This window comes from Halichoeres trimaculatus, unplaced genomic scaffold (genome assembly GCF_033239565.1).
Source record: "Halichoeres trimaculatus isolate MK-OKI-2021-1 unplaced genomic scaffold, fHalTri1.1 fHalTri1_scaffold_21, whole genome shotgun sequence".
NCBI classification, from domain to species: domain Eukaryota; kingdom Metazoa; phylum Chordata; class Actinopteri; order Labriformes; family Labridae; genus Halichoeres; species Halichoeres trimaculatus.
Genome location: NW_027437199.1, coordinates 2,589,932 through 2,602,615, shown reverse-complemented (window position 1 = coordinate 2,602,615; position 12,684 = coordinate 2,589,932). Strand labels below are relative to the sequence as shown.

The following is a 12,684-nucleotide window of genomic DNA, read 5'->3' as shown; positions in this document are numbered from 1 at the left end:
CAACAGAGACTTCATTTCTTCTGAAACAGGATGTTTGTGAAGCTCACGCTCTTCATTAACACCATCGTGTAAGCTGGGTCACCTCAGACCTTCAGAAAATCTCAGAATCACACTAAGGTCGTCATTTCAGGAACAGGAAGTCAGATTGATGAAAGAGAGGAGAAATTTACAGGAAGTTATTTTTAGGTACGATACCAACTCGAACCTTAAAATCTCACGAAGCTCTCACCTCTTTCCTTTCCTTCTTTCTTTGTGAGACATCAGACCAGATGTGTGTGAAAAAAAATGTATTAAAAACTCGTCAAAATTGAGGCTAACTCTTAAAAATCAGAGGAGCTTCTTGTCCTCAAAAGCCACTGTATATGGAGCAGTGAAAGAGCCAAATTACAAAAATAAATCTATAAAAGAAGAAAATAAATAAATGAATAATTTTTTACAGTAATTTTATGACACAATATGATACACAATATTCAGTTCACGATACAATTAGTGCTGTCGGGCGATTAAAAAAATTAATCTAATTAATTACAGGATTTGTAATTAATTAATCTAATTAATCACATTTTAATCTCATATCTGCTTAAGGTCCCAAAATAAAGAATTTGAATTCCAGGACATTAAAATTTCAGTAAAATAAGGTGAGAATATATACAACACATTTCTAGGTACCCTGAAGCATAAGGAACACAGGAAAAAAGTTTTATGGTTCTATCTTTTCAAAATCTACACATTCCTGCACCTAAGATAAGCTGATTTGATTTTTAAGACGGTTTTTGCTTCTGTCACATTTTTACTCGATGTGGACTCAATTTTCACTGCAATATGAACTTACTCTATACTTCTATGAGGTCAGGAGAACCAGGGCTAAAGGCTAAAAACTGTGAGGAACTATGTACAAAACACTTATTTCAAGTCTTGGATCAAAGAAAAGTGAAGTATTCTCAGTTTAACATGCTCTGAACACACAAACTGTTGCTGATTGGTGCAGAGCAGCCCCAAGCTGAAACATGACACCAGGAAGATGGAAGGAAATTTTCAAAGAATTCTTAAGATTTAAATACAGGGCATATATAGATCATCCAGGGCTTGTTTAAAGCAGTAAAGAGTGTAGAATTATCTGTTTTTTACAGAATTGAGCTAGAGCAAACGGTTGATTTTCTGCAGATTTTCAAAAAACACATGTGAATTAACGAGATGTGGACGGCAGTCTCCCAAAAATCACTCTCGCTTCCCCTCCAGTTTAAAGCATGTTGCTGACCTCACGTGTGATACATTCAGGGACTGTTGTAAATTTGAAAATCTGATGAGAACACCACTTTTTTACTGCTTTTGAACAGGACAGACGGTTTGTAAATGCCAGGCATTTAAAAATAGGTGCGTTTTTGAACCCCCACCTGTTTGGGATCCAGATTTATCTGCGTTCATTTTGATTATGCGTTAATTTGCGATGTAATTAATTAATCTAATTAACACGTTAAAATGACAGCCTTTGATACAATATATATATCACGATACTCAGCCGTCGATGCGACAACGACAGCAATAGTGGGAAACATCCGGCCTAGCACCAGTTAGCATTGACATGCTACAGGCTGCTAACAGCTGATTTCACATGTAAACAATGCAGCCATGGTTACATGTAGGAACATCAGACAAAAGGAGCAAAAATAGTAAAAATATCACAGAAGACACTAAAAGTTTGGTGTTCACGACTTCATGTCTAAAAGTGACGACACGTGACTCTGAGATAATCTGAGCTGCTGCTCTGACTAATTCTGCGTCCGTCTGATTTGACAGAAAACGCCACAATCTTTCACCCGCTCCTCAGCGAGCCCCAGAAAAAAAGACACGTGTCTATTTTTATCTGATTCACTCAGAAAAGATCAACGGTGACAGACGGACGGACGGAGGCTTTTCCTTACAATCACCAGTGGAGCTCACAAAGCGAACAAAAGACTCAGCATCTCAGAGGAGAGGAAAAATGGTGACGGAGAGCAAACAACAGCTTCGTTCCCGTCTCTGCGTCAGACTCCGTCATTAATCTCTGGTCATGAATCGTAAATTAAAACGCGTCGTGTTATAGATCAGAAGATGTAAGTCGACAAACTGCAGTCAGACCACATCTGAGAGTCCCCTCTGACTCTGTCTGCAGGGACACTTCCAGAACGTCAGCGCTGGCCTTTAGCTCCCTGTGTGACACACACACACACACACTGATAGATAATCTTTGTACATAATCACTTATTAATACACATTCAGGAGCTGATTTACCGCGGTGGTCGACCTCGCTGTGGAACCAGACGAGTCAGAAAGTCGTGTTAAATCACCTCGTTGGAGAGTTTCATGTTTTCCTGAACGTCAGATCAGCAGAGAGGACGGGGAAATCACACACGCATGTTTAACACACATTATCATGTGTGTGTGTGAAGGTGTGAGCCAGCTCCTGAATCAGAGTGTTTTCATTAACGCTGTGAATTAACATACACACACGAGGAATCACTCAGCAGCCCACGTTACGTGCTTGACACGCTCGTTGACCGCTCTCCTCTCTGAGTGTCAACGAGAGCGGAAACGATCTTGATCTGATGAGGATGACGGAGGTTATTTCATCGTTATTCCTCTCCTCGTGTCCCTTCAGGAGAACGCTCAGAACGGGGATCACCTGTGGATGGAGACCAGCTGCTCCGGAGAGCTCTGCTACCTGGGAGAGGACACCTGTGTGCTGAAGACCGCGGTGAGTGTTTCAGGAAGTCAGAGAAATGTTTCATCAGAGCTGAACGATGCTTAAAAAAGACAAATCAACCTCGCTGGAGTCTCAGATTAACCTGACGTGAAGAGACGCTTCATGGTACATCCAGGGTTTGAACCACTTCCTGTCAGCTCTCTGAGTAAAACTGACTTTGTAGAAAAGCTTTAAAGGAATGTAGGAGTCACAGCAACGGAATTAAAATGTTATAAAGTGAATAATTTCCTCACTGATGAGTCTCAAGGACAGAAAACTCACAAGAAACACTCAAAACTGCAAAAATGTCTGAACAAAGCAACATCAGAGCCTCGCTTTGTTTCAGAGTTTTCGTCACGACGAGATAAATGTGCCGAGATTGACACAGTTATTACACATAAAGTCAGAATTATGAGATTAAAAGTCAAAACTTTTCAGTAGAAAGTGTTAATAACGCAAAAATTGAAATAATGAGCTAGCAAGTTGCAAAAATTAAAAAAAATCATTAAAACAAAGTTAAAAGAAGAAATAATGAGGTAAAAAGTAAAATATATGAGATTAAAAAAATCCCCAAAAGTTTGTACTTTGTAAGATACAAAGCTAAATTTGAAAATAAGTCATAATTTGAAGATAAACAGTCATAATTAAGGCTTTAAAGTGGAATTAAAAGGACAAAAAATAAGATCCATGGAATAAAATCTTGAGATAAAGAGATAAAATTGTTGAACAATTTTCATATATATATTTGATATATAAAATAATACAAAACAAAAATAAAATAAAAATAATAATAAGAATATAAAATAAATATATATATAAAATAATATTTAAAAAATTACAGCAAAAGTTAAAAGTTGAAATTTTGAGATAAATGGTCAAAAAGACTATCCAAAAATGTCGAAATAATGAGATAAAATGTTAGTAATAAGAGATGTCACAATTAGTTATAATAATAACTCATAATTTTGAGATAGAAGAGGTAATCAAGGTTCAAAAGTTACATTTATGGGGATAAAAGTTAAATATATGATTAAAAAAGTTGCATTTATAAAATTAAACTATGAGTTTAAAAGGAGGATTTATGAGATTTATGTTAATTATATATGACAAAAGTTGAATTTATGAGGTAATGTATGAGATGACAGTTATATATGAGTTTAATTAAATTTACGAGATTAAAAAAAATAGATTTTAAGTCACATCAAAAGTAAAGTAAGTCACAAAAATGTATTTTTAAGTCAAAAATGTCTAATATTAGGGTTCATTTAAAAAATGAGATTGAAAAGTCAGATTTTTGAGACTCAAACTGATGTTTTAAGGATAAAAGTAAAAAGTGATAAACTGTGGTAACTTTCCTTAGGATGTCACAAAACGGCTAAATTGAGCCTAAATTCTTGACTAACTGATGGTTTTAAAAGAAGGAAAACTTCCTGAAAACAGAAAACAGAGCAACTTACGTCGACCCTGGAGGCTTCACGATGTTAGCCACAGGTTCAGACTGGACTTTGTTTACATTTTTTACAAAAAACACACATCAAGATAGATCAGATTGGTCTTATTCTGGTCCACCATGAGCAGAGCGCTGTTCAGAAAGATACATCAGTGAGGAGAAACTTTCTGTATCTTCCTCTGAGCTGGATCAAAGAAAACCAGCCGTTCATGGCGTCTCGATCGAGGTTAACCCGGGTCAGACTTAAACCGTCAAACTGTAACGATCAGGGCTGACTCAGACTCAGACGTCACTCTGTCACCGTTTCTGCTTGTTGTGGACTGGACTTAGATCCTCCAGTCGTATCTCACACTGAGATCCAGAGCCAGTCTGTACTTTTGTTGGACCATCATTAAGTTTTTGTGTGAGAAAAACTTTTCCAGCTTCTGCTTCTGTCAAAAACTCTTGAACAGGTCTGAGATCAGAGTCTGCAGCGAGCCGTTCATTAGCCGCTCAGCTCGTTACCTGCAGAAACATCAGACGTGTTAACACGCAGCTCGTTTAGAGCAGCTTCATTTCTTTGATCTCACTCTGAGTCACGACTGCTGCTAAAAACCTGAAGTGAAACTGTGAGTGTCAAAGTGTCCGTGACGTGTTCACGCTGCTGATTAAAGGTCTGGTAACTTTTTAAAGTAACAAGCGTTTAAAACACACTAAACCGAGTTGATGTGTGTGTGTTTCTATCTTTGTGCATGTCATTGCTGTGCAGTCTTTTTGTTTGCTGTGAATCTCACCGCTTGCTCTGCTCTGTCTGTTTCTCCTTTAAGAAGTCGGCCCCCAGGAGGAAATGTGCTGCCTGCAAGATCGTCGTTCACACCGGCTGCATCGAGCAGCTGGAAAAGGTACCACACACTAAAAACACATAAAAACACACAGACACACACCCAATCACGTTTAAACAAAGTTTATCTCACATTTTCAGTTCACAATGACCACTGAAAGGTACAGAGCCTGTTTCTGCTGTTAGAAAGAAGCAGAAACCAACACGGTATGTCAAAATAATGAGATAAGGAGTAACAATTATGGGATACAAGGCACATTAATGAGATTCAAAATTAAATTTCTGAGATATAAAGTCATATTAATGGGAAAATGTTAAAATCATATGATGAAATGTTGTATTATTTTTAAGAAGTCAAAGTTATAAGATTTAAGTCAACATTGTGAGATAAAGGGATAAAAAAAAACTAGGAGATATAAAGTCACAATTATAAGGTTATGTTAAAATCACGTGACAAAATGTTAAATTTATGAGATAAAAGTCAAAGTTATGAGGTTTCAGTCAAAAAAAAGTCGTAATCATGAGAAAAAAATGTAAACTTATGCTTGAGATTGAATAAGATCCTGATTATGATAAAAATGTCTTATAATATTAAAAGTTTTACTTTTAAGATTACATGTTTGCTGTTATGAGAATTATGAGAAAAACGACACAGTTACAAGACAAACAGTTTAAAATTTCAGAGAAAGTCAAAATGTTAAATTTAAGAGATCAGTTTTTAATATCAGATTATAAATTTAACTTTTTAAAATTAAAACAGTCAAAACTGTGAGATATTGGTATAAAAACTATGAGATATAAAGTTAACAGTATAAGGACATGTAAAAATCATGATAAAATGTTAAATTAATGAGATTAAAGTCAGAGTTATGAGATCATAAGTCAAACTGATGAGATAAGAAGTAAAAATTTAAGAGATGTAAATTCTCATTTATGAGAACATTTCAAAATCAAATGAGAAAAAATTGAATTCATGAACTGAGATTCACAATTATGAGAAAAAAAGTCGTAATAATGAGATGAAAGTCAAAACGTATATTTAAGATTAAATAAATGCAATAAAAGGTCCTCATTGAGAAATAAATGTCTCATAATAAGATTAAAAAATTATTTTTCTCAAGAAAAAAATGATTGATTTATGAGAAAAAAGACACAGTTATGAGAAAAATTTAAAATGATGACATAAACAGTTGAAATTATTTGACAGTTCAGATTATAACTCAAACTTTTTGGATAAATAATCAAAATAATGAGATTGAAAAGTTGAAATAATTGTAGCACTAGTGGGATTTATTCATTCGTTGGATTATACAACATTCGTCACTAGACAGACTTTTAAACAAACCAGTAATCTTGGGTAAGGCAGTGACTGTTAAGGCAGGAGCTGGATGATTGTCAAAATTGTGAGAGTGTAAGTAGAATTTATCAGAAAGATCTTATATTTATGAGATAACAAGTCTGAATTAGGATGTTAAAGCTCAAATTTAGGTGTAAAGAGTCCAAACTTATGTCACTTAAAGATGAAATCTTGAAATTATTATACAATTTATGAGAAAAACATTGAAAAATATCAAATTAGTCACAATTATGAGATAAAAAATGATCATCTTGAGATGAGACTTTCATCTCTTGCTGATTTTGTTGCTTTGACAGTTTCCTTAAACCCTGGACTCTAACGGAACTGTAACAAGCAAATACCGTAATGACCTGAATATAAGACAAGGATTTTTCTTTGAAAATAATGTGAAAAGTGGGGGTCGTCTATAATCCAGGTCTAAGCATCCACACATGCTGATAGTGGTCTAGAGTCTTGAAAAGAAGGGGGGCGGTCTTATAATTGGGCTCATCCTATATTAGGGTAAATACAGTAATTATTGATATTGTCCCGTAGAAGAACTTTTTGATCAATAATCCTGTTTGTCTTTTCCCAGATTAACTTCAGATGTAAGCCCACCTACAGAGAGGGTGGATCCCGCTCCCTCAGAGATGTAAGAGTGTGTGTGTGTGTGTGTGTGTGTGTTTTAGTGTGTGTGTGAAGAGTTTCTGAACACGTCCTGTTTTTATTTTCCGAGCAGAAACTGAAACACGTCGACTGTTTTTTCTCCTCCAGCAGAACATCCTGAGACATCACTGGGTGCACCGACGGAGACAGGAGGGGAAATGTAGACAGTGTGGAAAGGTGGGAACACACACACACACACACATGCATACTTATTAATGCTGGTCACAGTTATCCTCACTGTGTGTGTGTGTGTGTGTGTGTGTGTGTGTGTGTGCAGAGTTTTCAGCAGAAGTTTTTCCACAGTAAAGAAATCATCGCCATCAGCTGTTCCTGGTGTAAACAAGCCGTGAGTTTCAGATTTGTTTTCGTTTCAGCTTCGTCAAAGTTCATTTAAGTCAAACTGCTGTGACATTAACGATTTGAAGACGTGAGAAAGTGATTTTTGGTGAAAACGATGAACATAAAAAATAAAAATGAGGTTTTTCTTCCAGTTCCACAACAAGGTGACGTGTTTCATGCTGCACCAAATCGAGGAGCCGTGCTCTCTGGGGGCCCACGCCGGGGTCATAGTGCCCCCCTCCTGGATCATCAAAGTCAGGAAACCACAGGTGCACACACACAACACAGGTTTACCTCACCTGGAAGTGTGTGTGTGTGTGTGTGTGTGTGTGAGGAGCTCAGACGCTGAGAAAGGACTTCACTGCGTCTAAATTTAAACTCTGAAAGAAGGCGTATTTGTGTCAGAAATGTGTGTGTGTGTGTGTGTGTGTGTGTGTGTTGGGCTTTGATCTAATGTGAGCTGACACATGTCTGAGAAAACTGAGTAACCACACACACACACACACACACACACACACACACACACACACGGAGGCAGAAACACAGATTCAAACAGAAACGAACCATCACATGCTTTGTTGCGTTTTTAATTACCGTCACGAGGGACATGGTGACAGCGAACTAACCACTGAACCCTGTGTGTGTGTGTCTGTGTGTGTGTGTGTGTGTGTGTGTGTGTGTGTGTGTGTGTGTGTGTGTGTGTGTGTGTGTGTGTGTGTGTGTGTGCACCCCAGAGCTCGCTGAAAAACTCAGCACGGAGAAAAAAGCGGACATCTTTCAAGCGAAGAACGAGCAAGAAGGGACTGGATGTAAGAATCACCACGACACAAACTGACAGAACAAACCGTTTTTCAGATTCATGAACGCTCTGAACGTCCCCCGACCTTTGACCTTTAACTCTGTCTCTCTGCTCATGTCTTCAGGACTCAAAGTGGCGTCCGTTCATGCTGAAGCCCCTCCCCTCGCCTCTCATGAAGCCCATCTTGGTGTTTGTCAATCCAAAGAGCGGAGGAAACCAGGTCTGCAGATGTTTCTTTCAGCTTCTTTCTCTGTTTGTTGAACTAAATTTTTACTGTAGCTCTGACAGTCGACAGCCCCTAGTGGCTGCTGGAGGAACTGCAGTTTTTGAAACTTAAGCTTGATTCTTGCTCTCTGCCTTTTTGCTGCATGAGATCGCCCTTTGACCCTTGACGCCACATAAGATGACTCGGGTCTGAGTCAGGTTTCACATGTTGATTCATTTTTCCTTGCGGATACTCTTTCCCCACAAACATATAAGATTCAGATCCAATCAAAATCTCATTTCTGCACTTCCTCCTGCTGATAAATTATCTTCACTTATCACAGGGGTCCGCAATCTTTACTTTTGTCTGTAAAAATTCTTTTGAGTTTAATTTTTATTTTATCTTTTTTTCAAAAAATTGTAAAAAAAAACGGAAATGAAAAAAAAACTTGCATTAATTAAAATAAATATGATGTGAAAAAAATGCAAATTTCCCCAAAACATTAAATTTAATAAATTGGAAGAATCTTAAAAATTATTTAAAAAAAATTAATAAATGATCAAAATTTAAAAAACTTTTTATGATTAAAAAAATGTTCATTAATTTGGAATAAAATTGAAAATTTAAAAAATTTGCAAATTATTAATACATTTGAGATAAAAAATTGCTAAATCTTTAAAAAACTGTATTTTTTCAGCAACTTGAAAGAATTCAACAAATTATTGTTTTTTTTTTAAATTGTGAAAATCTTTTTAAGTTACAGCGATTTACAAAATGTTCCTAAATTTGCAAAAAATTTAATAATTGTGACATTCAAAAATTCAAAATTAAAAAATGTAAAAATTGAAAAAATGTTAAAAATTTTCAGACATTTTTCAAAACTTTCCCTTAATACAAAATGCAACAAATTTGATAATTATGACATTTAAAAAAAAATGCTAAATTTTCAAAAACTTTCAATTTTGAATTTTTCTAAACAATTTGCAAGAATTTGTAAAATTTTTGAAATTTCAAAAATTGCCAAAATGATAAAACTTGCAAAAACTCTAAAAAAAAATCAAAATTTGAAAAATGTGCATTTTTTACAAAATAAATGAAATTTCATGAATTGCAAAAATTTTTGAAAAAGTACTTGAATTAAGCTACGTATTAAGCTGGCATGTTGTCAGTTAAATGAATCAAAATCTGTGTTTTCTTCCAGATGAGTCTTTTTGTAGATGTAGTTATCTTCCCAGGGCTGTAAAACTTGAGGTTAGCCACAGGTGCATGGAAAGTTGGTGGGCTGTTGATGTTGTAGGAGGTGAAGTAGAGCGGTGGCAGGCTTTATTGACAGATGGGATGAAGATTTAGTTCAACTAAATGTTAACACAGGATTTTATTTAGTGTCAGTGTCTTTAATCATCAATAACAATTCTTTATTTCAATAATATTTTTTTAAAGCTACAGCCAAAGAGCTGCAGGTTGAAGACCCCTGTCGTATCGTGACGCTATCGGATTTAATTTTGAAAAAACGTCCTTCAAGCGTCTATTTTTAGATCGGTACGAGTCTTGGCGAGGCGTTAGCAGCTGATTTATTTAAATCCAAATCTCTGAGCTGTGTGGCGTTTCGCTGCAGTAACTCACTACAGGAGTCATTACGTTGTGCGAGCTGCCAACAACAGAAAGTTTAATTAGGAAGACGACGGCTCAAACAAGATAAGTGTTATCAGATGGAGAGCTGCAGCTGCTGGAGTTAAACTGCAGAGATCTTTGAGCTGTAATCAGAGTTAAACGGTTTCTTCAGAGCAGAAACAGAGCGAGGTGACAGCTCTGTGTGTGTGTGTGTGTGTGTGTGTGTGTGTGTGTGTGTGTGTGCAGGGTGCCAAGGTGTTACAGATGTTCATGTGGATCCTGAACCCTCGACAAGTCTTCGACCTGTCACACGGCGGGCTGCGAGAGGCGTGAGTACCAGCCTGACATTCAGACTCTGCTCTTACTCTTCATGAGCAGAGTTTCTTCAGAGAGTTTTTTCATCGTCAGTTTGTCGATAGTTTCTCTCATAAATCAGCATCTTTACAATCACCTGCTGAGAGGAGAAGCTGTTGCTCTTTTATTCACATCCTCTGCTCATGATTTCAGCAATTTCTTTTGAACTCTGCCTGAATTACACCCACTCAGCACCAATCATCTCTGTCTCATCCCTTTGTTCCTCCCTGCTCTGTGCTCTGCTGGGAACACCAGGCTGGAGTTGTATCGTAAAGTGCCAAACCTGAGGATCCTGGCCTGCGGAGGGGACGGCACGGTGAGGGCGCGCTCCTCTCTGTTGGATTCACTCCTGACGTGGCTGCAGCTCACAGTTTGTTTGTCACAATAGGTGGGGTGGATCCTGTCCACGCTAGACGAGCTGCAGATGAACCCCCAGCCTCCGGTCGCGGTGCTTCCTCTGGGAACAGGAAATGACCTCGCCAGGACGCTTAACTGGGGCGGGGTGAGTTTGAAGCCCTGATTTCTGAGAACGGCAGGACACAGGGATCTCCACGAACTCTGCTCGGTTACTCTCATGTTTCATGTCATTAATGTCTGATCATTTTTAAAGATAATGACAAATTATTTTCAGCTTAGTTTATCATCAGATCAGTTAGAATTTTTGTTTTTGTCTCAGAATTTACAAAAAAAGTTTGACCTCTGAGATTAAAGAGGGGGTATTCCTATTCCCATATTCAAAATATGGATATAATGCACCAACCATGGAAACCTTGACATATTCATGTTGCATGTTCTAAAAAATAGCATGAGATCTTTAGATTCCGGAACTCTCCTCTGTGATGTCATTAGATTCTAGACTTCTCCTCTTTATGCCACAATTCCGGAACTCTCTTCTTTAATATCTCAAAATTCCAGAACTCTTCTCAAGCTTTCTTTGAGACTCGCTGGAATGATGATGTCATCATATTAGAATCTCTTAATCGGTTCATTACACAGTTGAGAAGCAGGCCTCAAACACCAAGCTCCGCCCATAGTTCCACAGGCCTCCAGAGAACCGTCCAATCAGAGTGAAGGGGGTTTCCTTAAAGAGACAGCATACTAAACTAAGTGTTTCAGACAAAGGCTGAAATAAGGGTTTTTTAACATACCATTGAGAGAAAAATAGGGATTGGTTTGTTTACTACAGGGGCTTCAGAGGGACAAAATAAAGACTAAAAAAGCATGACACCCCTCTTTAACATACGCTGACATTTTTGATTTCACATAAAAATGTCTTTTATTCAGTTGAACAGGTCATTTTGACTGGAAATAAGAAAAAAAATGTCTATTTTTTAAATTCAGTTTTTCCTTTAAAATGTTTAATGTGCAGATTAAAGTTGCAGTATGTCGTATTAAAAGGCAGACATAAATAAAAACTCTTTTTCAGTATTTTTGTATGTATATCTTGTTATTTTGAGCTTTAGTTCATGTAAAGCTACTATAGGGGGCACCAGAGGGACAGAATAGAGACTCCAAAAATCACAGTACCCCCTCTTTAAAGCCAGAATTCTTAAATCTAAGAAGAAAGTCAGACTTTCTGTGAGTGTTTTCACTTAAGCTCCATCAGACCTGCGTTGATCCGGTCATTGAACCCGGTCTTACCGTCTCTCCACGCTGACAGCAGCCCCTGAAACCAGCCTCTGAAACCAGCTCTCAGTCCTTTCACAGGCAGAAGAGTCTGGAGAGGCTGCTTAAGCTTTTAAAGTAAATCTAAAACCTCGTTACTCTGTAGGAGGACTCTGAACGCTGGGGAGTTTGAGAAGAGCTAAAGCACCAAGAATCTGCTCTTTGACACACACACACACACACACACTTAGCTCTTAACACACTCATGTTGCATAAGTTGAGAAGACGAGGCCTTTCAGCTCCCACATTCCTCCATTAGTCCTGTCTTCAGAGCAGAGAAAATACTCTGAGTGTGAGTCACTGATCACTGAATACCTGAGATGACTCAAGTTATTTACTGAGTCTCTCTTTATTCCTTACACACTAGGATCAAAACATATCTTCAACATAAAGTGTCACAGCTTATAGTTTTATATGATACAGGAGTGTGTGTTGTTATGTACTGTGTCATTGGTGTGTTCAGTTTTCTGTCTGTGGCGCCGTGGAAACACGCTCTGCTCTGCTCGGTGCTGAATGATGGACTGAGTGAAGGTCGAATGAATGACTCTGCAGGAAAACAAATCAGATAAGGGCCTGATGTGTGTGTGTGTGTGTGTGTGTGTGTGTGTGTGTGTGTGTGTGTGTGTGTGTGTGTGTGTGTGTGTGTGTGTGTGTGTGTGTGTGTGTGAGGGGGATGCTGTGAAGGAGGGATGATCTTTTATCTCTGTGTGTGATTAG

General features: G+C 37.6%; 1 protein-coding gene across 5 annotated transcripts in view; it reads left to right on the top strand.

Moving 5' to 3' along the window:
• Nucleotides 1–12,684, top strand: part of dgki (diacylglycerol kinase, iota) — an 83,134-nt gene that overhangs the window by 50,733 nt on the left and 19,717 nt on the right. For 3 of the 5 annotated variants that reach the window (XM_074697854.1, XM_074697852.1, XM_074697850.1), the window contains exons 3-13: nucleotides 2,639–2,734; nucleotides 4,979–5,053; nucleotides 6,924–6,980; nucleotides 7,103–7,171; nucleotides 7,272–7,340; nucleotides 7,486–7,602; nucleotides 8,068–8,142; nucleotides 8,257–8,352; nucleotides 10,195–10,277; nucleotides 10,558–10,618; nucleotides 10,691–10,804. In XM_074697854.1, the coding sequence (XP_074553955.1) occupies nucleotides 2,639–2,734; nucleotides 4,979–5,053; nucleotides 6,924–6,980; nucleotides 7,103–7,171; nucleotides 7,272–7,340; nucleotides 7,486–7,602; nucleotides 8,068–8,142; nucleotides 8,257–8,352; nucleotides 10,195–10,277; nucleotides 10,558–10,618; nucleotides 10,691–10,804 (912 nt within the window). The remainder of the gene's footprint in view (nucleotides 1–2,638; nucleotides 2,735–4,978; nucleotides 5,054–6,923; nucleotides 6,981–7,102; nucleotides 7,172–7,271; nucleotides 7,341–7,485; nucleotides 7,603–8,067; nucleotides 8,143–8,256; nucleotides 8,353–10,194; nucleotides 10,278–10,557; nucleotides 10,619–10,690; nucleotides 10,805–12,684) is intronic. The other 2 variants (XM_074697853.1, XM_074697851.1) reach the window with 1 other exon arrangement.